Here is a 26,951-nt window from a genome sequence, read left to right on the forward strand (position 1 = left end):
TTTCAGAGACTTTTTAAAAATGGTGACAGAGGCAGAAGATCTCATATTGAGATCGATAGATTGTTCCATGCGCGAGGGGCACAAACGCTTACTGCACCTCATGCTTTGAATTATTGATGTCTGAAGGGAACTAATTTGGACGTCTTTTCTGATGTTAGTGCCTACAAGTTTTTGCGTGTAGCATTTCCCAACATGGTGAAGCACTGGGACGTAGTCTTTACGAGCATGTGAAGATGATTTTCTTCCGCTGAGGTGTCAAACATGTGACCAGGTAACTCAGAGAACAGTCGCTCGCGTGCTGTGTTTTCAAGTACAGCTAATGCAATGGCAGATGAAATACCACCACCTTGTGGTCGTCTATCCCCTAATGACTTGAGCAGTCTCATGAAACATTTCTCAGTTTCAGCGTATTATGCAGATTCCAGTGCCACACTTGATGTTACGTCTGATGAGCAAACGCTTCAATTGCTGACATGTCGGATTGTTATCAAATCCTCCTTCGCATCTGACAGCTAAGAAGAGCTCGATGTGATCCTGACTGAACTTATCTGTGAGCAAGTAGTTCATCGGTGGATTTTCCACGTCAACAAGTTCCTGGAAGACGTTTAATACACTGGTCATGCTTGCTGCGAGCCCAATGAAGCCAGTTTTTCTAGGACCAGCATGCATTCGTGTACCTGATCCATCCTTTATTTTCAGGAGGTATGAACACCCTTCTTCCAGGATTTTCAAATTCCTATCTTTGTTTGAACGCCGCATAGGTGCCTTCAAACCTTTAGTGCAAGGATTTCGGCTGTTGAGAACATCAAAGATCGAAACAACAGTGCGAAGAAACTTGACATTAGGTGCAGAACCCTGAAACTGTGGTAGTTGTGGGTGATCGGTGCAAAACTCAATAGCATCTGCAACATTGGAGCTAAATACCTGTGCTGCCAAGTTTACTTTCATTAGAAGTCATTTGTAGTTAGTAGTTAGTCAGTAGTCATTTCATTAGAAGTCATTAATAGTCATTTGTAGTTCGTTAGTAGTCATTAGTAGTTAGTTAGTAGTCATTAGTAGTCATTTCATTAGTAACGAAAAGCATGAGGCCCAGTCGCAGCGGCAGCCCAGTCCTTTCTGCAATTAATTAGTCTGACTGTATTTTGTAGCTCCATTTATGAGTTAAACTAAGTAAGTTAAACTAAGTAAAGGTAAGTAGTAAGTTAGCGTTAGTCTGAGTCTCTATTTTAGTTGCCACTTCCATGACATGAGTGTAGTGGCAACCTATATCGGCTATTGAGTTCGATATCTATACTATAGTAAACTTGACGCAACATAGAAAAACACATGTGGGACCAAGAACAACCAAACACTTTTTGACACAGACACTCACCTGTGGCATGTTACACCTGTTCTCCGAAGTTTTCTCTCATCCCGATTCATGCAGCCACATGCTACGCAGCGGCGGCCATTATCCTGGCAAATCAAAATAGTACAAAAAAGCTGGAATGAAGATACCTTCACTTCAGCTGAACAAATGAAGTAAAATTCGTAATTACATCGTGATACACATTATACTGCCGTTGCGTTTTATTAGCTTTTTGAGGGTCCCAAGATGGCCGCCGCTTCGCATCGGCGGCTTCACTCCAGATTGTACAAATAGTGCACAGCACCCAATCCAGTTAGTATAGAGATCAGTGACTGACACACACACGCACGCACGCACGCACGCACACACACACACACACACACACACACACACACACACACACACACACACACACACACACACACACACACACACACACACGCCATGTCGGCAAGTACGCGCAAGGCAATCATTTTTAACGGAAGTGGGAATATTGACAGGACTAATGATTCAGTTCTAATAAATGTGTTAATATCAGTAATTATTAGTCAATACGACTTACATACTGTCCAATAAGAGGAGAGGAGAGAAACGATTTTTTTTTAAATTATAGAATGAGTAAAGATTGAATAATCGCGCAACGCAAATTGTGAAACTTCGGCTTCAAAACAATGTATCGGCACATAGAGGGTAATATTACTTCAAATTATGATGATGTTAGCATTACGCTAACATCCAATTCACATTCAATGGCGAAAATACGAGTCGGCAGCAAGGAATGAATTAGAAATAGAAGGAAGTCAGTAGGAGTGAATGACGCAGCGGGTTTAGGCCTTCACGTGTCCAGTCAACGTCTTTGTAATTCTTTGTCACATTTTCAAGCTTTGTCGTTCATTTCATTTTGCATTCCTCGCTTCCCATTTGCACTCGTTCATCGTAGGGAGCCGTCGTTCAACCTCAAACCGCCGCCATGGTGAGTATCATGGAGCATTTTGTCGGCGATTCCTATGTTTGTATCTGTCTTGTTTCGATCGGTTCTTTCTTGCCCCACAAGGAAATATTTGAGAGCACAATTTGTGATGGTGGGGGTTTCCATTATGAATTCGGCCTTTTCCTTTGTGTTGAGGTGTAAAGAGTAGGTTAAGATAGGGTGTAGGCTCATTTAGGGATGGCACAGGGAGATATAATCTGAGGACGTCAAAGTAAATTTGCACACGTGACTAAAACGGCACTAGGTAGACCGTAAACCTCCACCAGGATGAACAGTGTACGTCTTGTAGTTGTATGCCCCTGTCCAGTATCCATCAAGTTTCGTCCGAATCCATCCATAACTTTTTAAGAAATCCTGTTATATACATACACACACACTACCGGTCAGAAGTTTTAGAACGCCTCAATTTTTCCAGTTTTTATTGAAATTTACGCAGTTTAATGTCCAGTGAATAACCTGAAATGGTACAAAGGTAAACAGTAAACTGCTCGAGGTTTAAAAAAAGTTTAGGTTAACAAAAACGGGAAAATGATGCAAATTGCAGTTATATTGTAAAAAAGGCCTTCTTCAGGGAACAAGTAATGGGTTAACTACTTACAGTTCTTCTGCAGCAATGCAAGTAAATTAAGCCTTGAAGGTTGATGCAAACAATTCCTACAGGTGTCCCAACCTCTGCTGATTACTTGATTACAAACCCCCTATCTGTATAAAAGCAGTATTGGAACAGACTGTTATTACACCCTCTGAAGCATTATTTGGACAATATTGCACTGCAGGAAGTAGTACATTGGAAACTGGAGGAAACTCTGAAAGGAAGAGGTCTGGCAGACCCAAAGCCACAACAGAATCAGAAGACAAGTTTCTGAGAGACAACAGCTTGCGTGTAAGGCGGCTCACAGGACAACAGCTTCAAGCACATCTTAACACTGGTCGAAGTAAGCAAGTCTCAGTTTCAACTGTGAAGAGACGACTTTGATCTGCAGGTTTGACAGGTCGAGTGGCAGTAAGAAAGCCATTGCTAAGATGGCAAAATAAGAAAGAGGCTTGCCTGGGCCATGAAGCACCGCCAGTGGACTACTGAAGACTGGAAGAAGGTCTTATGGACCGATGAATCAAAATTTGAAATCTTTGGTTCATCACGCAGGGTTTTGTACACCGTCGAGTTGGCGAAACGATGGTTCCTCAGTGTGTGACACCAACTGTCAAAGCTGGAGGAGGAAGCGTGATAGATTGGGGCTCTTTTGCTGGATCCAGAGTTGGCGACTTGCACAGAGTGACTGGCACCCTGAACCAAAAGGGCAACCACAGCATTTTGCAGCGCCATGCAATACCCTCTGATTTACACCTCCCTGGTCAGGGGTTCATCCTACAGCAAGATAATGACCCTAAACACACCTCCAAGCTTTGTCAAAACTACCTTCGAGGAAAAGAATAATACGTTAGGCTTCAAATCATGGAATGGCCAGCACTGTCTCCAGACTTAAACCCCATCGAGCTGGTTTGGGATGAACTGGACAGAAGGGTGAAAGCAAAGCAACATACAAGTGCATCACATTTGTGGGAACTTCTGCAACAGTGTTGGGAAGAACTTCCCGAACAATATTTGATTTCCATTGTAGAAAGAATGGCACGAGTGTGTTCGGCGGTTATATCTGCAAAAGGTGGCTACTTTGCTGAGTCAAAAATTTAAATTAAATTTCGTCAAACATGATTCTCTGATTTATTTTTATCTCCAATTGTTTATTTGTTCTATACTTAATTTCAGAGTACATTGAGACATTAAACTGCGTAAATTTCAATAAAAACTAGAAAAATTGAGGTGTTGTAAAACTTTTGACCGGTAGTGTGTATATAGTTTTTGGCTCTATCTCTCAATGGTGAAGAATCACTTTAAAAATTAAATATAATCATTAGGTACTTGGCAGACACCCATATATTGTCCAAGTCCGTCCATATTTTTTTGAGGCTAGCAGAGTACCTTCCCCTTCGTGCGATCTTGTCACCTCCATCACCAAAGGTGGGTGGAGGTTATGTTTTCACCCCTGTCTGTCCGTTTGTAAAATCGGAAATGTCTGTCAATATCTCAAAAAGTTGTGGACGGATTTGGACGAAATTTGGCAGAGATGTAGCGTATGTGACAAGGACGAAATAATTCGATTTTGGTGAAGATCTGGATTCGGATCCGGCTAGTTAAATTTTTAAAGTGATTCTTCACCATTGGGAGACAGGGCCAAAAACGACATACAGCAGGATATCTCAAAAAGTTAATTATCAAAGTAAAAACTTAAAAAGTTAATTTCTTTAAAATTTCTCCCCCCCCCTCTGTCTGTGCTCTGTCCCCCAAATATTCCTACAGGTCGCACAAGATCTGCCTGCAACCCTCTTATGGACTGCCAAAATCAAGACTCTATTCGCCTTCACTCTTTCATTCCCCTTTTCTCCCGCCTCTGGAACAAACTCCCTCACTCTCTTCAATCCCACTCCTCCCTCCAAGTCTTTAAGTTTAAAACAACTGTTCACCACCATCTCTTATCTTCCCCCATCCAAAACCTTGATCTTTTCTACTCCCGTTAATTCACCCCAGATCCACTTTTTTGAAATACCGACTTCTTTCCTGGAAGTCCTAGCAGTGTCCATGTGTTTTATACCTATCCCACCCCCCCCCAACCCCTTCCCATGCCTCCTCCCCCGAAACCCTCTCCCTCCCACAGATCTCCCTGCTCTCAAATGTTGTACTTGTGTGCTTCCCTCTCTCTCACCATCTTGTCTCCCGGTCCCTTTATCTTTGTCTTTTTGTGATCAATGTTAGCTCTTACACGAGCCTCGATCTTGAATACAAAAATAACAAGAAAAAGAGCAATCGGAGATTACAAACCCTCACCAGGATGTATTTTCAGTGGTTTTTAAGGCTTTTGTGTTAAACCAAATATGGCGGCCGAACCACGTGACCGATGACCTCATCATTATTTTTTTTCTAAACTAATTTATTCCTAGATTATGCTCAAGAAATTTCATCTTGATCGGATGAAGTTTTGTACTTGTCGAATTATGACGTCATAATGGAGGCACATATGACATCATCATTAACATCTTTTATTCCCCATGGAGAGTTCTTCACAATGAGCCATGTCTCAATTTTTTTCTATTCAGCACTTTCGGAGATATAGAGGTGCAAAGTTTTTCGGTTTTTCCAAGATTGCGGCCAAACCACGTGACCTATGACGTCATAATTATCATTAAAAAATTATACAGGTGGAGTTGCACCTATGGTGAAAATTTCCTGTCAATCAGACCAATGGTTGCAGACAAAATCATATTTATCCTGTGTGGACAGACAAACAAACAAACAAACGGGCTCAAATGCAATACCCTTTCCACTGGCGAGAGTAAAAATTAAAAAATCTCAAAAAGTTGTGGACAGATTTGGACGAAACTTTGTGGACCGATTGGGTATCTGACTAGGACAAATTGATTCGATTTTGATGAAGATCTGAATATGGATTCGGATATGTGAATTATTTAATTTGAAGTGATCCTTCACCATTGGGAGATGTCTAAAAACAATACATAGCAGGATATCTCAAAAAGTTATGGATGGATTTGGATGAAACTTGTTCGACAGGTTGTATATGTGACAAGGAAGAATTGATTCAATTTTGGTGAAGATCTGGATCCGGCTAGTAGATTTTTTTTTAAAGTGATTCTTCACCATTGTGATTTTGCCAACCAGGCGGAGGTATGCTCTCCACTGAGTGCCGTTCTAGTTCCAAGCTTGCAACATGTTCTTCTGACGCATATTTTTATTTTGATGGTGTATAAGACACTGACAGCTGCCTCAATTGCTCCCCCAAAAAATAACCCGGGTTACGTGCAGGAAGCAAAAACATGCCCCTCTGCTTGTAATTCAAAACACGACACTGCACTGAAAAACGGCAGGACAGGAATGCAGTACGTACTGTAAAGTGGGGACTTTTAGTAATACCTCTTCCCACCTGGATGCAGCGCTCGACGACACACATTTACATAGAGAATTTGCGTTCCCTCCTCTCCCTCCACCCGCAAGACTGTCGGCAAAGATAAAAACACTCCTATACACCAATTGGGGTCATGCTGAGACTATGTGGCAAGTCTGGATGTAATCGTCCCTAAACTGTAAGAGGAGTAGCACGACAATCGCACACCGGCCTGTGAATTGTAGAATTGAGACTTCCACAACTTTTTGAGATATCCTGTTCACAGACAGACAGGGGTGAAAGCATAACCTCCATCCAACTTTGGTGGTGGAGGTAATAAATAACATGGCATCCATTGACACCTTTGATTCATATTGCCTGCTTGAGCTTGTATGATAGATACTTTTGGTTCTTTTTATGGTTTCACTTTGCAGGCTAAAAGTCTCGTCTTTACAAGCATTAATGCAATTAACCTGCTGAAATTATTTTTCACTGTCCCCGCAGTCTATTATGTCATACAATGGCGGCGCAGTTCTCGCAATGCGGGGGAAAAACTGTGTTGCCATCGGTGGTGATCTACGCTTTGGGATCCAGGCTCAGATGGTCTCGTCCTCTTTCGAGAAGGTCTTTCCTATGGGTGACCACCTCTACATAGGCATGGCAGGCCTTGCCTCTGACGTGCAGACTGTGTGAGCTTCCGTTATATGGTTTTGGTGAAGTTGTGAGGTGGTGGTTTTGAACAAATTATAAAGAAGTTCTGGATATAAAAGGGGCAGTATATTATTTAGATGTTTTTTTCACGGCACCCCTTCGTTTTCTCCACCAGCTACGAACGATTGAAATTCCGACTGAACCTGTACGAACTCCGGGAGGGACGCTCCATAAAACCCAACACCTTCATGAGTATGGTGTCGAACTTGCTGTATGAGCGAAGGTAATCATGTATTTGTGTAACTAGTGGGCCTGTTGGTCCACTGGACCAAATTTTCATTGATCTTCATGGCCTTGTCGCATACCTTCCAGCTGTATTTACTGCGTGAGCATTAGTTTCCACCTTTCACCAAACCCAGTTGTGCTTGGGCCAGGGTGGGGATTAAACGTTCGTTATTATTAGTGCCCAACAATGCTATGATTGTTGTTATTAATATATGATTTGTTACAATGTTATTCTTTTTGTTATTTCTTTTGTAAATGGAATGCCATGTGGTGGAAGGACCTATTAAGCTGTTATATACACCTTAACATGGCATGCGTTTAAAACATGGGAATTATTCTGGATTATTTGTTGTTAATTAGCATCAGTCTGCTCTGCTCTTCTTCAGCAGAAAAGCCGCTTTATCATTTGGCTATGTCCTTTCTTCCATCCGTCAAAAAATGTAGAACCTTTCTTTAGCACAGTGTTTAATTCTGATGGGTTCCAAAGGGTAATTATATTGGGTTTCGTTCGTTTCTAGGCTTTGGCTTAGCCTGGTGTTGGCTTAGCGGTTAGGGTGCCGGCTTGGGATCCTAGGATCCTGGGTTCGAATCTCGGTCGATCGCTGAATTAACGCCAGGGAGGTTGACTCAGCCTGTCATCTTTCCGAGGTCGGCAAATTGAGTACCAGCTTGCTGGGATGAATGATCACGGTGTGTACCCCGATTTAGAATAGGTACACCGTATCCCTGCGCATCGAAGAGGCGTCCAAGGGTTGGCGTCAGGAAGGGCATCCGGCCATAAAAACATTGCCTCAAACAGGGAACCATGATTGTCATGGGGCCCGCAAGGCTAACCCCCACTCTAGCGGGGAAAATGGCCTTAAAACGATCATTCATTCATTTTTGTTCGTTTCTAGGCTTTGCCTATTTTGTATTAAAAAGGCCAACCTGAACCACTTCCTTCGGACATGGGTGCGATATATTTTTTTAATGTTCTTTTTTTTTTATGCCTACGCTGACCAAGTCACCTGACTCGTGTTTTCGGGTTGTCTGGCTGTCCTTCTGTGATAGATTTTCGTTATCGCGATAACGTTAAAATGGCTGAAGGGATTGATGTCAAACTTGGTACAACTATGTATCATGATGTAAAAGCTAAACTGATTAGATTATGTGGTCAAGAGGCCAAAGGTCCCGTTGGGTAGAAACTGTTACTGCGCTAATTTGTGAATCTGATGGGATTTTGACAAAAATTGATACATATATATTCTGATGCAAAGATGAACTGATAAGATTTTAGCAGCAAGACAAAGGTCAGAGGTAATGTCAGGTAAAAATGATATTATCGAGGTAAGGATTTGAACTTAAACAAGAACATGCACTGGTCATGATACATATGTACAGATTAGATATTGAGGTCAAATGGTCTTCAGGTTTTAGGTGAAACTTGGAATAAGCGAAGATTTAATGTGGGCAGAAGCATATTGGTCAACGTCGTGACGTCGAATTACATCGTTATTTACTCAAGATGTGGTATTGTACATTTTAAGAAATCTGATCCTAAATGTCACCAGATGTAGGACACAACTAGATGTAAACATATCATTTTGTTGTGCTGCTAAGTACAAAGTATGTTGTGCTGTGTCTTGTATAAAAGTCCTGTGATAATTATGGAGGGTGAATGTTTTTGAGCCAATTTTGTCACGATATTACGTTTGCATATTGGACTTTTTTGTGGTGAAACATGCGTGTCTCCTCCAATATGAATACAACCCTCTTCCTGTCTCCTTGTATCAAGTTATAATAAGTGTCTTCAACAGGTTCGGACCATATTACATTGATCCTGTTATAGCGGGGCTGGACCCGATAACCTTTAAACCTTTCATCTGCTCCTTGGACCTCATTGGCTGCCCAATGGTGACGGAAGACTTTGTGGTTTCTGGGACATGTGCGGAGCAGATGTTTGGAATGTGTGAAACGCTGTGGGAACCTGATCTGGTGAGCGTGGTTGTGTAATGCATACTAATTTAAGGGATATGTCTTCTTCGTCTTTGCAAAATTGAGGCTCATGGGAGAGCAAGGTAGAATTGACAGTGGGACAAACATCAAGGGAATGAATGAATGGGAACAGAAGAGAGGAGAGAGGGTTAGAAGGAAACACTGAAACTAGGAAGTGAGATGGTAGGATTAGGAAAGGTTAACGGGGCTAATAGAGTTAACGGGGCTTTATCCATACCATGAGACGTTTGTGAAACTCCTTGCTTTTCCTGATGTCCAATACGTGTGCAGTTTTGGGCTTCGTTTGTTTCGCTGTTTAATATCATTATTCAGTGAATTTCATTTTTGCAATGAATGTGAAACAAATCAAAACTTTGCTGTTAATATTGCTATCATTACTTGAGTAAACTTTAAGTGCACAAAAATAATTTGTCCTTTCATCCAGGAACCAGAAGATCTGTTTGAAGCCATCTCACAGGCCCTGCTGAGTTCTGTAAACAGGGATGCCCTATCTGGAAGTGGAGCTGTGATTCACATTATGTAAGTGTTTGTTTGTAAGATGAGTGTGGTACAACAATTGATGTGAAACCCCCCCCTTGAACACTATGGTAAGGCCAACACCGAGCACTTCCTCGTGGTGGGTTTGGCCGATTCTACGACACATTTTCCCATGCAAGCATTATTGATGTGAAATGTGTGGATTGGATGGTGTTGCTGCATTATTACACGATCTCGGCGAGGATAGTACGTGCACACGTCTCGACTGTCGAGCCTGGGTTTGAATCTCACCCATCTATATACAGTCATCCTGGTGTTCCGAAGGCATGTTCCACATTGAGTGTGCCATCCCTCAAATGGACATCAAAATGGGTGTCCCCATCTGCTGGCATTATTTGGTTGATGTTGGATCTGTGTCCTTCGTAAAGAGCCAGGACACAGGAAAGAAAAAAAATCCAAATTTCGAACCTGTAGGGGGCACTGCATCAGCAGCACAGTCCTGCTCACAGCAATGATGCAACCACGTGGGAGTTTGAGAGGGCAATGGCTCTTGCCTGCTATTTAACCATACTGCTCACAGACATGTCTGTGCACTATAGCAACAGATTGCATTGTTTTAACCACTTTTTGAAATATCTCGTTACAGAGAGAAGGACAAGGTCACCACCAGAGTCTTGAAAACCAGACTGGATTAGCATGCATTTCACAACCAAAAGGTGAGTGTAAACGTGTGGTACAATCTCACGTGCATTTCATATCGATTTTGTTTGCATGTTCGTATTTGAAAATCGAGCACATACAAAAGGCTGCTTTCAGAGCCGTTTCAAAAGCCACCGGCTGAATGAACCCTTTTGTTTGTGGGCTGGCAGGATGGCCTCGAGGTACGCACTCTCGCCTCCACGCTGTCCAGCCTGGGTCCGATTCCTGACCTAGCTATAAACCGTCATCCTGGGGGTTCTTCCTCGGATGGATGTTAAACAGGCGACCCGTCTGATGGCATTAGTTGGTGGACGTTAAGGATACCATGGTGTCCTTCGTGAAGAGAAGGCGAGCCATCGCCGGCACCATTTCCAAATTAAAGTCCTGCCCTAACCTACTAAGGGGGGCACTGCATCAGCAGCACAGCCGCATTCCCAGCAATGATGCAGCCATAATAGGCTGCACACAAAATGAATGTTTTGCATATTGATAAAATGTGGAGCATTTTTATTTTCTTACAAGTCGTTTTTGTCCTTAGGCAGTATGAAAAATGGTGAAGATCTCTGCAAGCTCCACTCAATGGTTAAACCTCTTTTTTTTGTACAGAACTGTCTCAATGCTTCATCGTGGTGAGATAAAGCGAGTGGTAACATGGGGGGGGGGGGGGGGGGGTGTGGCTTTTATTAATTCACCATACCTGGGGTGATGTTCAAGCCTTTTGCGATAACTCAACATTTGTTACCAAGTTACGAGGGTAGCGGTTGGAGAATAAAAGGCATTTATCCACATGATGTTTGTCATAATAATGCAGGTTTGCCTGTCGGGAGGAGGGATCGGGTGGGGTACATGATAACTGTGCCGAAATTTATGCATGTTCTACCATAAAAATAATCAACTTTTAAGCAGTCAAGTATTTAATCTATATACAATTTAATGGAGCTTCAAAATATCAAATGTAACCATAGGATGGTGGGAAGAAGAAGAAGAAGAAATCAAAACCCAGCAAGTTGACAAGACAAACTTTTTTTTCTTTTTCTTTTTTAACAATGAAGTACAAGTTAAATACATGACACCAGCACTGCTGCATATGCATGGAATACAGTAATTTGAACGGAGACAAAATGACAATATGGATAATTTCATACTTGCGCTTGAACTACAAGGCCAAAAACTGTACTGCTTTGGGATTTAACTGTCAAGGCCTTCATCCCATTCACTAACATGCCTATAACAACAGACTTTACATGCATGGCATAAACAAACACTGGTGTTGCAGCAGTGCCACATTGTAAACCAAACGAAGAAACTTGGCCATTAAAAAAAAGAAATTGTTTCTTCCAAAACGTAGGTACCATTTTCAATATATATATATATAATGCCAAAATAAAAAAAATAAAAACAGCCACAAACCGGTGAAATGCCATGCCTTGCAGGGTAGACATACATGGATTTTCTTTTCCTCCCTTCACAAACATCAACCCCCACACCTTGCTCCCCTCACCCAAACATCCTTAGTTAAAGGCCCAAACATCCTTGCATTGCATGGGAGAGGCCTGCTTACATCACAATTTCATTTACAAAGTCCAGAAACCGTTTCCCATACTGCTCAGGATTCACTGTTGAGATCTCAGCACCAGCCTGAAGATGGAGGAAGGGAGGGAAATGGTTGTTTTTGATAACTATAAACCACATTGGAACTTGTTTTTAAATTGCATCTTAGACTGCACAGTCATCAATTCACAGGAAAGATTACAATGAGGATGGTTAATCATGGATAATAATGGTTTTCAGTATATAATCAATTAAAATGCTTCATATAAATGAAGACAATAGTTTTAAACAAACTGTTTGAAATATCAGACTGCAGTGTTTCACCATGTTAGCCCCTTGTGTATTTTATTTTGGGGGATAATAATCAAAATGGATTGCGAGATGTCATAATACAGTACAGGACGTTGCAAAAGTCCGGATTCATAGGGATATTAATTTTATTATAATAATTGCTCATTGTGAACTACTGACATGCATACTTTTATCAATTCTTCAATTTAGGTTTCTTTGAACATTTGTTAACATTGGCATCGATTTTAACATATTAGTTTGATTCCTTTCAGTTTTTATTGCATACTTCACTTATTGAGTACCAATTGCATTCTCACTTAACATATTAGTTTGATTCCTTTCTTATTGGACAAATGAATGTGGTCTCATGGTATAAACCACTGATTTCAGGTTTCAAAGAAAAGTGTCAACTGGCGTTAAATCTGAACTGCGTGAGGGTCATTATAATCGGTCCATGATGTCGTCGCCACAGCAAATCCATTGTCTCAAAAAATAAATAAATTTGTGAAATTTATTTGTGTAATTGTGAAATTTAAGTTTGGTGAAAATCCCATCACCGATTGACAAGTTAGCACATTGTAAGGGCACTGACCTAATAATGGCTCCGGCGACTTTGTCAGCGGAGGCATAAAAAAAGTAAAAACAAGTACATACATTCAAAGTACACCACTCCCATACCAAATAAATAAATATCCTCCAGCGAGGTATTGCCGGGGCGCCCGGCGATACCGCTGTGCAGCACAGAGAGACGGTATTGGGAAGGAGAGGTGGACAATAATTGATTCATTGCGTAATTAAAATCGATAAATAGTAATCGTAAAATAATTTCTTAATTGGCCAATTGGGGTATGGTACCTAACCCACCAGTTTCATCCGAAGCCATAACTTTTTGAAAATTAATTAAATCAATTAATCTAAAATTAAATAATTAATTGATTAATCAATAAATCAAAAGTATCCTTTATAGCCGCATCACTCGGTCACTGTCATGTCAAAATATTAGCTTCCTCACTCAAAAGGTGCCTGAGATACTGAGAAAAGGTCCCAGATGAGAGAGAAAATAAATAAATGATTAATGAAAATAAATAAATAATAATCATAAATAATCAATTGGCTAATAGAATACCTAAACCACCACCATTTCATCCGAATCTGTGCCTTAAATTTAAAAATTTTTTTTGCCATTAATCGAATAATTAAATAATCGATTAATTGATTTATCAACAAATCAAAAATAGCCTTTACAGCCAAATCACTTAGTTATTGTCATGTCCAAATATCAGCTTCCTAGCTCAAAAGGTACCTGGGATATTTCCCAGATGAGAAAAAAAAAAAAACGGTACTTTTTTAATCGATAATAATTAACTCATCAATTAATCGATTCATCAAAAAACAAAAAAGATCGTTTTTGTCAAAGCACTTACTCACTATTGCGCCGACATTTCAGCTGCCTAGCTCAAAGGATGGCTGAGATATCACCCGGACAAACAATAAAACAAACAACCGAAGTGAAAACTGAGTACTCCCTTTCAGCGCGTATCATTGCCGGGCCCGGCAATGACGTCATGCAGCGCCTGGAGATGGAATAGGAAAGGAGCGGTGTACAATAATTACAAACATTTTCTACCATTCAGGACTTTTGAAATACCCCGTACATTAATACTGGTTGTATTATTATATTATATTCTTGTCACCAATCCTTGGTATATTTGTGGGAGTGGCAAATATCGGTGACACGAGACGAGGCAAGACAACTGATCAAAAGAAAAAGTGAGCTCGTGCGAAAATTAGTGCTATCAACTTCACGACCACGTGCTCTCACTGTGCGTACCTCACTTGTAAACTTACCCCATGTTTGACGGTTTTTGCAGCATGAGCAGCTTTCTTCCTTGTGTCATAGTGAGTGAGGATGTCTATAATTGCCATGAAATACACTTCCCGACACTGGGCACCTGAGAGGAAGGGGAAGGGGGAGTGATGTACAGATGATGGGGATAGTATTATGAGCAATCAATAGTGTTGGCCATGCTGTCCAAGCTGTTCTTCATATGGAGTGGCTAAATATGAAAAGCCACTGAAAGGGCGACTTACCTGGGTGTGATTTGATGGCGTAAACGTCGTAATTTGGATCAAATTCACCAGGCTCCATCGGCTTCATGTGGAAGAGCGAAAAGGCTGTCGTGTCAGGGGACGTGCCAAGAGAACCAATGACAAACTCTCCATCGGAGCCATCCTCATCCGGTGTTTCATCCGTGGAAATTCTCACAGCATTAAACTCCCTGTATTCTTCCTCGTCCTCCTTTGGCTGTTTCAGGTCGTCGGTCAAGTCTCCCATCCTGTCGTCTGTTTCTTCCTTGTCCACATCCGCCCTTGCCCCTTTCTCTTCCTCCTTTTCTGCAGCATGGTCCACATCATGGATTCCAACCAGCAAACTGTAGTCCATGATCTTGAGGTTTGTAAGGAACTGAAATTTTGAGATTGCAAGGGAAGGATTGGAGCAAAGGAAACACAAACATTATCCTGCCATGTACAACCAGATATCTGCAATCACCAAGGTAAACTTCCCCTGGCTCACCGTTGGAAATCGCCCGCAACTTAACTTTGGCCCACAATCTAATGTTGGCATATTTTGTTCTGACCAACATTTGACCTTGACCATTCGTATTTAGAGATATAGTGTAAATTAAGAAAATGTGGCCCCATGTACAATCTATCCATAAAACTCAGTATCATGAACATCGGAGGAAAATTATTCAAGTTATGATAAAAAGGTGTTTTTGTTAATTGGGTCACAATCCAAAAAAAGTAGGTTAAATCATACAGGAGAATCTGAATAAGCATATCCGCTTATTTTTAGATTTAGTGAAGCACATATGCGCATATCCAGAGGCTGCAGCAGTGAGGTACATCCAGGGAGGGAGGGTGGGGGGGGGGGGGGGGGGAGATCAAAGCCTTAGTGATGTTCACTGCCTTGAAGGCCTTCTCATGTCAGTCTTCTGAGCACGATGAACGTCGGCAGCAAGCAGCTTGTGGCGATCATCGTGGCATTTTGGCTTGTACAGGTGGTTAATCCAAAACAGAGTTTCTGTCTCATCCATCCATGTGTTTTTCTGGAAATGAACGATGACTCGACGGTCATAGGTATGGCATCCCTCACTTTCTGAGGTATCCGGACTCCCTTCCCTCGAAACACTATCAACGGCTTGATGCGGGATAACACTGTCACGTATCCAGTCCGGAACCTGCCCCTTTCACCCACACAACCTCATCTCCCTTATTGGCATACGTTTTCCCAGTAATGAAGACAAACAGCAGTGGTAACTGTCAATATTGATAATGTCACCATAACGAAACTGTCCAATTTCTCCATCCTATGTATCTTCAGAGTCAACGTTGGGGTACTTCTAACTACACAGTTGGTTGGCTCATGTCTTTGAACCACCAATGCTTCACTTTCAGTCCTCGAGCACACGTCTGTTTAAACTCCGCAACAAGTTCATTTTCCATGTCCGGGTAAAAGGCCCGTCTTCAGCTCCATATGTTCGAACCTTTCGCACTCTGAACAATTATTTCCTCATTCTTCACTATTCGCAAAGACCTTGTGCCAAGTCCGAATTTCTTACATATCTGGTACTGGTTCTTACAATAGTTGTAAAACGCAATAATCTCAATTTTTTCACGGGTGTATGAACGACACCTCACTGGCATGTCCATTTTGATCATGATGAAAAACGTTGTTTCACAACCCTTTATCATAAAGGCTTGTAAAACACCCGTTTATGACGCTTTTATTAAGAAAAAAAAACCTTTTGAATGTACAACTCTTGTAAGTACCAGTAACCGATGTTAAAAAAATTCGGACTTAAAGTTTATGTGCCAATAAAACACGAAATACTATAGTGTTTGAGTTGATAATATTTTCAGTTTTCAAAGCCTTACTATGACGTTTTTATATGCGCTTATTTTTAATGGAGAAATAAAATAGGAATGCCCATGTGTGCTTCTTTTTCATATGCCCTTCTATTCACACATGCTTATTATCTTCTATTATCCTCACACAAAAACACCTTGGTCTCTGCGCATGCGCAAGATTGGTCGTCACGTCTCTTCAAAGCTGTCCCCGCGCGCACGCTTTCGAAGTTAAGTAATTTTTCACAATTGTGTTTTTGTCGAATCTGTATCTTTCTTTCGGTGTATGTTCCTATTGGGGTGACTTTAATAGGTTTCTCGGTGTTGGTTTTTCATACCTGTGTACAGAATCGTCGGTTTTTTCGTATCGTGTATTCTGAGGCCTAGTGTAGTACGAGTAGGCTACCGTGTCAGCCCTTGGCTTGAGGCTTTTGTTTTTGTCTCAGCGGTTCTTCGATCGCACTGCAATTACTTTCGGTCTCTGTTTTTCACGGTCCTTTCACCCATACTTCCTTGTTTTAAAATCTCAAAAAAAAAAAAAAAAATTTTTTTCCTTCTCTGTTCTTATCCGTTTGTTCGTTCTTATTTGTTCGTTCGTTCTTCGACCACGTTGTTCGTGATCACGTGATCAAAAAATGTTTCATCTGTCCCCTGAAGAACTTTATTTTGTCATATTCTATAACACCTTTTTCTTCTTCTTCTATAAAAGAATGCTTTCGACTTGCTCACCAAATCTATTCATTCCAAAAAAAAAATTCCATCTCTTACAGTGCATCTTTCATTCATTCCCTAAACTCTCCAGAACTCCGCCCATCCTTCAGCGTCCTCAAATGTATTTTTGACTCGAATGTCTCAAGAAACTCATTTTGCAATAAATGTTCGTTTCCCATTAATCGTACTTTTCAAAATCCAATCTCACCCCTTCCCTCCAAATCTTCCCCATCACCCATCTCTTTCAAATCTTCCCCCTTGCCCCTCCCCCCAAAATCTTCCCCATCACCCATCCCTTTCAAATCTCCCCCCCTGCCCCTTCCCTCCTAAACTCCCCCCACACCCCTCCCCTCCGAGACTCTCCCTCACTCCTCCCCTCCTAGACTCCCCTCTCACCCCTCCTCCTCAAAGCGTCCTCCCCGCTTCTTCCCCCTTCCAACTTTCACCTTCTTCTCCCTCAACCTTCTGCCTCACTCTTCCCCCTCCTCAAATAACACCTCACTGTGCCTCACCCAATCACCATCAAACCTCTTGTCCACCCCATTCTTCCCTTTCTCCAAGCTATTCTGTAATCTCTGACACACCTTCAACAGCTCTCCCTACCTCTTCCTCCTCTTCCACATCTTACCCTACCGCTCCCCCCCCCCCACCCCCCCGTTCTGTATCCGATGCTCCCCCTTCCTCTTCCTTAACAGTATGGACCTCAAACATCCGGGGCCTTCGCTCAAACTTAACTAATCTCTCCATATAGGTTGCTTCTGACAAACCAGACGTGATCTGCTTAACAGAAACTTTCCTCCTTCATGATGTCTCTGATTCCTTGGTATCTTGCCCAGGTTACTCCCTCCTCCGGTATGATAGACCTGAGCCTCGTCCTGGAGGTGGGGTTGCTATCTTTATTAAAAAACTCTCTTCCTCACTCGCCCTGCACTGCCCTCTCTCCACCTCACCCCCAGGAATACCTTTGGCTACGGCTTCCCCTTTGCTCCCACCTTTTGTTCATATGTGTGTTGTACCATCCACCAAACAGTGATGACTCCATCGACATCTCGCAGTCTGATAATATGGACCAACTTCTATCTACCCATCCCAACTCTCTCTTCATATGTGGTGATTTCAACTGTCACCATGCCAGTTGGCTGGGGGTGGGTACCTCTCTCACCAGCCATGGCTCTTCAGCAAAGGAATTCTGTGACTCACTGGGACTGACACAATCTGTCAATGTCCCAACCCGGATCTCAGTCAACGGAGCATCTTCTCTTCTGGACTTGGTTATGACTAACTTCCCTGAAAATGTCTGCTGCTCTTCTTCTGCTCCAATCGGCTCTTCTGATCATGTGCTTGTTAAAGTGGACATCTCTCTGACCATTCTCAGAGAGCCTCCTCAGCGTCGATGAGTCTGGCATTTCACTCAGGCCAACTGGCATAGTCTTCAAGCAGCCATCAATCATCTGGACTGGTCTCCCATCTCTTCCGCCTCTGACATCAACTCATCCTGGGAATTCTTCCAAAGTAAATTGCTCTATCTCATGCACAGATTTATCCCATCTCGTCTTCAGTTGTCATACCCTTCCTCCCGTCCATGGTACACGGAATCTTGTGGTGAGGCTATTGCCCAGAAACAACTTGCTTTCGTCTCCTGGAAAGCAAATCCAACGGAAGGAAATCTCATTTCCTTTCACAAAGCCCGAAACAAGTGTGTGTCCACCCTCAGGAGAGCCAGGAAACAATATCTCTCCGTTCTCAGGACCGAACTCTCTTATCTGTCTCCCTCTTCCAAATGCTGGTGGCGTCTGGTCAAATCTGTTTCTGGTGTTTGTTCCCCCTCCATCCCCTCCCTCACCTCAAATGGCCACACGGCTGACTCCGCACGTGAAAAAGCTGAATGCCTCAACTCTGCGTTTGCCTCTAAATCTTGTGTCCCAAACCCATCCCTCTCTGTACCCACCGTACCCAGCTGCTCCTGGACTCTGTGTCCTTTCCTCCTGACAAGGTGGAAAAGTTTCTGTCAACTCTCGACTCTGATTCTGCAACTGGACCTGACGGCATCAGCCCATGGGTCCTAAAATCATGTTCTTCTGCTCTTTCACTCCCTCTCTCTCTGTTCTCTTCACCCTCTCTTTTGCTAAAGGTCATCTTCCATCTGCTTGGAAATCTGCCAACATCACCGCTTTGACAAAAAAGGTGCAAAAACAGATCCCAGCAACTACAGACCAATCAGCCTTCTCCCAATTATCAGCAAAGTCATGGAATCCATCATTGCTTCAGATATGAAATCTTTCCTCTTCTCCAATGGCTTGATCTCTGATCATCAATTTGGTTTCAGACCTGGACACTCCACTCTGGACATGCTGCATCTGCTTTCTCAACAATGGATGGAGGTCCTCAATGCCAAACAGGAAATTAGAGCAGTCTCCCTTGACATATCACGTGCCTTCGATACGGTCTGGCACCCCGCTCTGCTCACCAAACTCTCCTCTTTTGGTATCCATGGAAATCTCCACGCATGGCTGGCGGACTTCCTCTCTAGTCGTAGTCAACGTGTGGCCCTGAATGGGTTTCTCTCATCTCCTCTTCCTGTTCAGGCTGGAGTTCCCCAAGGCAGTGTTCTGGGCCCTGTGCTTTTTCTGGTCTTCATCAATGATCTCTCTGACTCTCTTGAAAATCCTCTCTATCTCTTTGCTGACGACTCTACTCTCTGTCGCTCCATTCTTCATCCCTCAGATCGGCAGTCTGCAGCCTCCTCACTCTCTGCAGACCTTGACAAAATCACAGACTGGGCAAACAAGTGGAACATGTCTTTCAATCCTGACAAATCTCACACTCTTAGGATGCCTCTCCGAAAAGACCGACTGGACAACCCTCCCATCCACTTTCTGAATAATCCTCTCCAAGAAGTTATGTCACTCAAGCTTTTGGGTCTCACTATCTGCCATGATCTTTCCTGGGAAAACCACATTTCAAATCTGGCCTCCAAAGCCAGTCGCCGACTGGGCATCCTCCGTCGTCCGAAGTCCTTCCTTGGCACATTTGAGCTCCTCACCACATACAAGGCTTTCATCCGCAGCTCAATGGAATACTGCTCTCCCCTCTGGGCTGGTGCTCCTGCCTCACACCTAGCTCGCCTTCACGCTGTTGAAACCAAAGCATTCAGAATCATTGGAATCTCCCGCGATGAAGCTAACTCCAAGGGCCTCTCACTCACTCACCGCAGGCAGGTTGGTGGTCTTTCCGTCTTCTACCGACTCCTCTCTGGCCTTGCCCCCCCCAGCTCTCTCTGGGCTCTGTCCCGCAAATATTCCTACAGGTCGCACAAGATCTGCCTGCAACCCTCTTATGGTTAAACTGCCAAAATCAAGACTCTGCTTACCTTCACTCCTTCATTCCTCTTTTCTCCCGCCTCTGGAACAAACTCCCTCACTCTCTTCAATCCCACTCCACCCTCCAAGTCTTTAAAACAGCTGTTCACCACCATCTCTTATCTTCCCCCATCCAAAACCTTGATCTTTTCTACCAAAGCTAATTTCACCCCAATTCTACTTTTTTGAAATACCAACTTCTGTCCAGGAAGTCCTTGGTGTCCTTGTGTTTTATACTTCTCCCTCCCCCCCCCCCCCCCCCCCCCCGAGACAGCTTAGGGGAATGTGCGTACCTCTAGGCTATCTTGTCAGCCTCAGGAAAAGGATAAGATTCTCTTGGAGGGATAATCAGCTCTGTTCATGAGCATAGAAGATATGCAAAACTATAATATACTTTGCCTCGCTAAGTCAACTGTTGAATAAGTTTAGGATGACAGAGCTGTAATTTAAGATTGAGTAAGGTGTACAGAAAGGCAATAAATTAAAAACTTCCCACAAAACTTGACAACTGATGGGCAACCTTTGCCCAGTTTCCAACTCCAGGCCTACTCTGAATTACTACATTATAGATTCTGAAGTCGCTTCCCATGTTGCATCCAGTAAAAGTTGGATTTTGGGTGCATAAAGAAGATGTGTGGCAAAATTGTTTTGAGCATTAAGATCAATCATTAAACAATGGCATTTAGAGGCATTTCAATAAGGTAGGCCAGAAAACCAAGAAAATGTGCCCATACGAGCATCTCTTGCAAACATTCCAGAAAGCACAACAGCAAAATGTCAAGACCAACCTCTACATCCCGAGCGAGCTTGTCCAGAAAGAGCTTCTTGCTCACATCCCCAATTGCTATCTTCCGTCCATCGTTGAGGAAGTCGTTGTCCTTCAACGTAGGAAGCTCCTTTGTCTGAAATTACAAGCATATATAGATAGAGCAAACATTTTTTGCCCACTGTGGAGAGTTTGTGTGATCCAAATGTTTCAGCCATCATTAATGTCACCTCTGTGTGGGTGTGCTTGCAAAACAATACGACTCATTAACGTGCACGATCTCCTGCAAAAACCTCCCCAGGCTCATCCCTCATCAGTCGAGATGTAAAGCAAAACTTTGTTTTAAAAACCTGTGCCTAACTGAAGGATCCAAAGAGAAACTTTTTCTAAAGACCAAACACCTCGTTAATCAAGCGGTTTCTTCTCCATCCCGTTTTTCAAAATATAGACCGCTGCCATTGTCTTCACCCATGATGTTTGCTTCCCATTTTAGTTATCTCAAAATATCTCATCTTTCAAGTTTGTCGGTGTAGTGGTCTCTGAAATATATACAAAATTTGACAGGAAAGCCTGGAAAAAGAAGAAAATATTTTGTCATAATTACCACAATCTGAGAATTGTGCTCTTTATTCAAGGTTATGATGTATTTCAGGCCTGTGCATAACCATGTATTTTGCTAAACGTTATATGTTTCATTCGTTGATTGTGTAAACGTTGAAATCCAACGTAAAATGTTAAAAATAGTCACGACAAAACACATTTAGACAAACACAAGTTAAATATTTATCCAAGAGTAATTACATTACATTAAGACAAAAAAACAATAGGTAAATGTAGTAATTACGTTCCATTTGTTTTGAAGCTTTGATTGACGAATTAATCCATTAGAGAATAAAGAATAACTTACTGAGAAAGAGTAAAGATGTATACATTAAAAAAAAATTGAAATAACATTTTTTAAAGAAGCATTATAGGAAATGTGTGCCTATTATTATTGTACTAGCCGAAACCCGTGGAACATCCACGGAAGGGAGGATGTGGTGTATGGATAGAGTGTACCATTATGGATGGCATAGGGGATTTGCTTGTCCGAGTAAGAGTTAGGAAGAAAGATGAGAATGAAGAGTGCGTATATGAACAACGATCGCCGACACCGGCACAAATGCATGCTCTGGATTGTCCACTCAGTGGACGGCTTGCTTTCGCCTTCGCCTGTCCAATCAGTGGACAGCTTGCTTTGCCTTCGCCCAGCAGACGCCAATACGATGGCGTCGTATGATGGCGTCGTATCGGCAGTTAATCGGATGCTTTTGGGCCCCAACGTCGGCTAATTCAGATTTTTCGTGTATGTCTGTACGTGATAAACAAAGAGCGCGGTTCGTAGATCGTAAATCCATTAGTGCCGTGGGCATCGGGTCACTGGGTGCGGCGTAAAAGGGATAACAAAGTCGAGTCCTTACGCTATTATTATATAGATTATTACCCTCGCCAGAGAAGAGGGTCTTGCATTTGAGTCCATTTGTCTGTCTGTTTGAACGCACAGAACAAATATGATTTTCTCTGCAACCGTCGGTCTGATCGACAGGAAATTTTCACCATTAGTGCAACTCCTGAAGAATATTTTAATGATAACTGACGTCATAGGTCACGTGGTATGTGCACCATATTGGGGGGGGGGGGGGGGGGGGGGAACAAACTTTGCACCTCTATCTCTGAAAGCGCTGCATAGAAGAAAAAAAAACAGACATGGCTCATTGCAAAGAACTCTCCATGGGGAATAACGTACACTACATGACCAAAAGTATGCGGACAACCCCTTATAATTAGTAGATTCGGCTGTTTCAGCCACACCCATTGCTGACAGGTACATATAATCAATCACACAGCCATGCAATCTCCATAGAAAAATATTGGCAGTAGAATGGGCCGCACTGAAGAGGTCAGTAACTTTCAATGTCACACCGTCATAGGATGCCACCTTTCCAACAAGTCAGTTCATCAAATTTCTGCCCTGCTAGAGCTGCCCCGGTAAACAGGTGTTATTGTGAAGTGGAAATGTCTAGGAGCAACAACAGCTCAGCCACGAAGTGGTAGGCCATACAAGCTCTCAGAACAGGACCGCCGAGTGCTGAAGCGCGTAAAAAATAGTCTGTCCTTGGTTGCAACACTCATTACCGAGTTCCAAACCGCCCCTGGAAGCAACGTCAGCACAACTGTTCGTCGGGAGCTTCATGAAATGGGGTTACATGGCCGAGCAGCCACACATAAGCCTACGATCACCATGCGCAATGCCAAGCGTCTGCTGGAGTGGTGTAAAGATCGCCGCCATTTGACTCTGGAGCAGAGTTTCTGGGTTCAGAGCTTCACTATCTGAAGCAGAGCTTCACTATCTGGCAGTCCGACGGACGAATCTGGGTTTGGCAGATGCCAGGAGAACGCGACCTGCCCGAATGCGTAGTGCCAACTGTAAAGTTTGGTTGAGGAGGAATAATGGTCTGGAGCTGTTTTTCATGGTTTGGGCTCGGCCCCTTAGTTCCAGTGAAGGGAAATCTTCACGCTACAGCATACAATGACATTCTCGACGATTGTGTGCTTTCAACTTTGTGGCAACAGTTTGGGGAAGGCCCTTTCCTGTTTCAGCATGACAATGAGGACAGATAATCAAGTCAAGATAATATAATCATGTAATCAAGTGCAAAAAGCGAGGTCCATACAGAAATGGTTCTTTGAGATCAGTGTGGAAGAACTTGATTGGCCTGCACCGAGCCCTGGCCTCAACCCCATCAAACACCTTTGGGATGAATTGGAACGCCGACTGCGAGCCAGGCCTAATCGCTCAACATTAGTGCCTGACCTCACTAATGCTCTTGTGGCTAAATGGAAGCAAATCCCCACAGCAATGTTCCAAATCGAGTGGAAAGCCTTCCCAGAAGAGTTGAGGCTGTTTTAGCAGCAAAGGGAGGAACCAACTCCATATTAATGCCCACGATTTTGGAATGAGATGTTCGATGTTCAGGTGTCCACATACTTTGTCATGTAGTGTACTACTGTGTTCAAAAAGTATCCGACCTTTATTTTTCGTGCGTAAAAAAAAAAGAAGCTAGGGAGGCGTTGATTGGTGCACGTATGTAGGTGATCCTAATGCACACGCGTGAATTTTTTCACACCTGCAGAAGCTGTCATTCGACGGCCGCCGATGAGTGAGGAAATGTAAGTGAGCGCCGTCGGATTTTCGTTTTTGACAAAATGACGGAAAAACGAACAACGCTACTGCATCAAATTTTGTGTTTCATCAAACTTGCATCAAAACTGCAACTTGGTTTCTGGGTCGTACCCATAAACCCAGGACTCATCGCCAGTGATCACTGTGTTGAGGAAGCTGGGATTGCTGTTCACAGTCTCCAGCATGTCCTGTGCGATCTCCAAACGGAGTTGCTTCAGCTCAATTGTTAGCAGCTTTGGTACAAACTTCGCTGAGATTCTCCTGAAGCCCAAATCCTCCTTCATAATGGAATGAACGGTGTTGAATCTTGCGGATCGTTTCCACTTGGGAATCGCCAAGCTTTACACAAAATTTTATGCAGTAGCATTGTTCAAGTTTTTCCGTCATTTTGTCAAAAACGAAAATCCGACAGCGCTCACTTACATTTCCTCACTCATCGGTGGTCTGCCATCGAATGACAGCTTCTGCAGGTGTGAAAAAATTCACGCGTGTGCATTAGGATCGCCTACATACGTGCACCAATCAACGCCTCCCTAGCTTCTTTTTTTTTTACGCACGAAAAATAAAGGTCGGATACTTTTTGAACACACTACGTATGTTAATGATGATGTCATAGGTGCCTCCATTATGACTTCATAATTCGACAAGTACAAAACTTCATCCGATCAAGATGAAATTTCTTGAGCATTATCTAGGGATAAATTGGTGGGGGGGGGAAAAAAAGTCATTTGTCACGTGGTTCGGCCACCATATTTGTTTTGTTTTAACACAAAAGCCATAAAAACCACAAAAAACACATCCGGAAAAGGGTCTGCCATCTCTGATTGCTCTTATTATTATTATAATACAGTGCTTATCTTGCTCGATCTGCACACTGGCCAACTGTTTATTTCATATTTCCTTCAGTCTCTATTTGAAAGGCATGAATTTTTGATTCAAGTCAAACTAACGTAATAGCAATGGCTAATGAAGCAGCCACCAATACGTAACTATAAACATGAAACAGCACCAATACGTGTTTGAGAAAACGTCTTCAAAAAACAAGGCGGCGATAAAAAGAATTTTTTTTTGTAGGTCCGACCTCTGCAACGACTGTGCTGTGCATGCAAAACAGAACCGATATATATATATATATATATATATATATATATATATATATATATATATATATATATATATATATATATATATATATATATACACAAAGAATTAAGTTAAGCACCCCTACACAACGAATTAAGGTAAGCACCCCCTAATATATATTCTTTGTGTATATGTATACATTGGCATATATTCTAAGGTATGTGAGATCAAATAATGATTGGTATGACATTAGCAATTATCCATTGATGAAATGCAGATACACAGGGTCTATGAGACGTAGGGTTGAGTCAGTGATCCGATCACGTGGGTCCTACACACGTTATTGACGCAAAGATCGCTAGAGGTCTTCTCAGAACAATGACTGTACGTTAGAAAACATAAACGTCATCCACACTGTCCGTGATGGACCTATAGCTCCATACTTAAATTGAGGTGCAAATATGCCTAAAATTCCCAAAAAATTTCACCTTAAATTATTCAGAATAAAATATTGAAAACGGCATGATTGTTATGTTTTTATGTGACCATAATATCACTTCTCCAGAAAATATAGCAATATCATGGGTATATTACACTGTTTTGACGACAACAAACTTGTAATGTGCGAGGTTGTAAAAAAACGGGGGGGGTGCTTAACTTAATTCTTTGTGTATATATATATATATATATATATATATATATATATATATATATATATATATATATATATATATATATATATATATGCTTAGTTGAGGTTATCAGCAAATACATTTTCCACATTGCCTGGTCCTGATGGGACGGAAGAGGGGATAGGAATTGGTGTGTGTCAATGAGTCCGCATGCAGACCAACTTTAACATAACACCCACGAGCGGCCTACTTTAATATTGGGCCGTCAATTGACCTCGAGCACAGTTAGTTAGTTACCTCTGCCACTGAAGGTTATGTTATGTTTATACCCCTGTTTGTTTATGTCTGTGAGCAGCATATCTCAAAGGTATTGACAGATTCAGACGAACCTTGGTGGACAGGTTGGGTGTGTGATAAAGACAAATTGAATAGATTTTGGTCAAGATCCAGATCCCGATATGATAATTTAAGGGGGCATTATACCATTGAAGGCAAAAAAAAAACATTTTTTTACAAATATACAAATGCATCAATTAAAATGTTTGTTTCCTAGTATTGTATATATGTACCAAGTTTGAACGTAAATGGACTTGTCATAGAGAAGATATAAGCTGTAAAGTGGTAATTCATCATTTGTATGCATCTGGTTACCATGGTAACCATGCATAATATAATGCTATGTAATGTATACCAATGTAATGTTCATATATCAAGCAACATGTACATATATAGTTTTGCATATTTTCAATCAAGACATTTTATCAAAAAGTGCATTACTGTGATTCAGTGTTGTTTTTACTGTGTTCAGTGTAATGGGGAGCTTATATCTTCTCTATGACAAGTCCATTTACGTTCAAACTTGGTACATATATACAATACTAGGAAACAAACATTTTAATTGATGCATTTGTATATTTGTAAAAAAATGTTTTTTTTTTTGCCTTCAATGGTATAATGCCCCCTTAAGCGATTCTTCACCATTGAAAGATAGTGAGAAAAACGACATGTTGCACAGTTGTCGTTTTTG

At 42.1% G+C, this 26,951-nt stretch overlaps 2 protein-coding genes across 4 annotated transcripts in view; one reads left to right on the plus strand and one right to left on the minus strand.

Moving 5' to 3' along the window:
- Positions 1–1,959: 1,959 nt before the first annotated feature.
- Positions 1,960–12,755, plus strand: PSMB3 (proteasome 20S subunit beta 3). Of its 2 annotated transcripts, none has more exons than XM_068121438.2 (7): positions 1,960–2,321; positions 6,797–6,981; positions 7,119–7,226; positions 9,025–9,202; positions 9,648–9,742; positions 10,347–10,416; positions 10,938–12,755. In XM_068121438.2, the coding sequence occupies exons 1-6, from the start codon at positions 2,319–2,321 to the stop codon at positions 10,393–10,395; spliced, it is 618 nt and encodes a 205-aa protein (XP_067977539.1). In that variant the 5' UTR covers positions 1,960–2,318; the 3' UTR covers positions 10,396–10,416; positions 10,938–12,755. The 2 variants fall into 2 exon arrangements, with proteins under 2 accessions (XP_067977539.1, XP_067977544.1); XM_068121443.2 differs by having other exon boundaries at positions 2,138–2,321; positions 10,942–11,185.
- Positions 11,313–26,951, minus strand: part of LOC137430589 (phosphatidylinositol 5-phosphate 4-kinase type-2 alpha) — a 90,201-nt gene continuing 74,562 nt past the window's right edge. For both annotated transcript variants that reach the window (XM_068121409.2, XM_068121415.2), the window contains 4 exons: positions 21,009–21,122; positions 14,333–14,705; positions 14,090–14,193; positions 11,313–12,037 (listed from right to left, as the gene is read on the minus strand). In XM_068121409.2, coding sequence (XP_067977510.2) covers positions 11,957–12,037; positions 14,090–14,193; positions 14,333–14,705; positions 21,009–21,122 — 672 coding nt within the window. In that variant the 3' untranslated portion in view covers positions 11,313–11,956. The remainder of the gene's footprint in view (positions 12,038–14,089; positions 14,194–14,332; positions 14,706–21,008; positions 21,123–26,951) is intronic.

Source organism: Myxine glutinosa, chromosome 1, assembly GCF_964187855.1.
Source record: "Myxine glutinosa chromosome 1, kmMyxGlut1.1, whole genome shotgun sequence".
Classification (NCBI taxonomy): Eukaryota; Metazoa; Chordata; class Myxini; order Myxiniformes; family Myxinidae; genus Myxine; species Myxine glutinosa.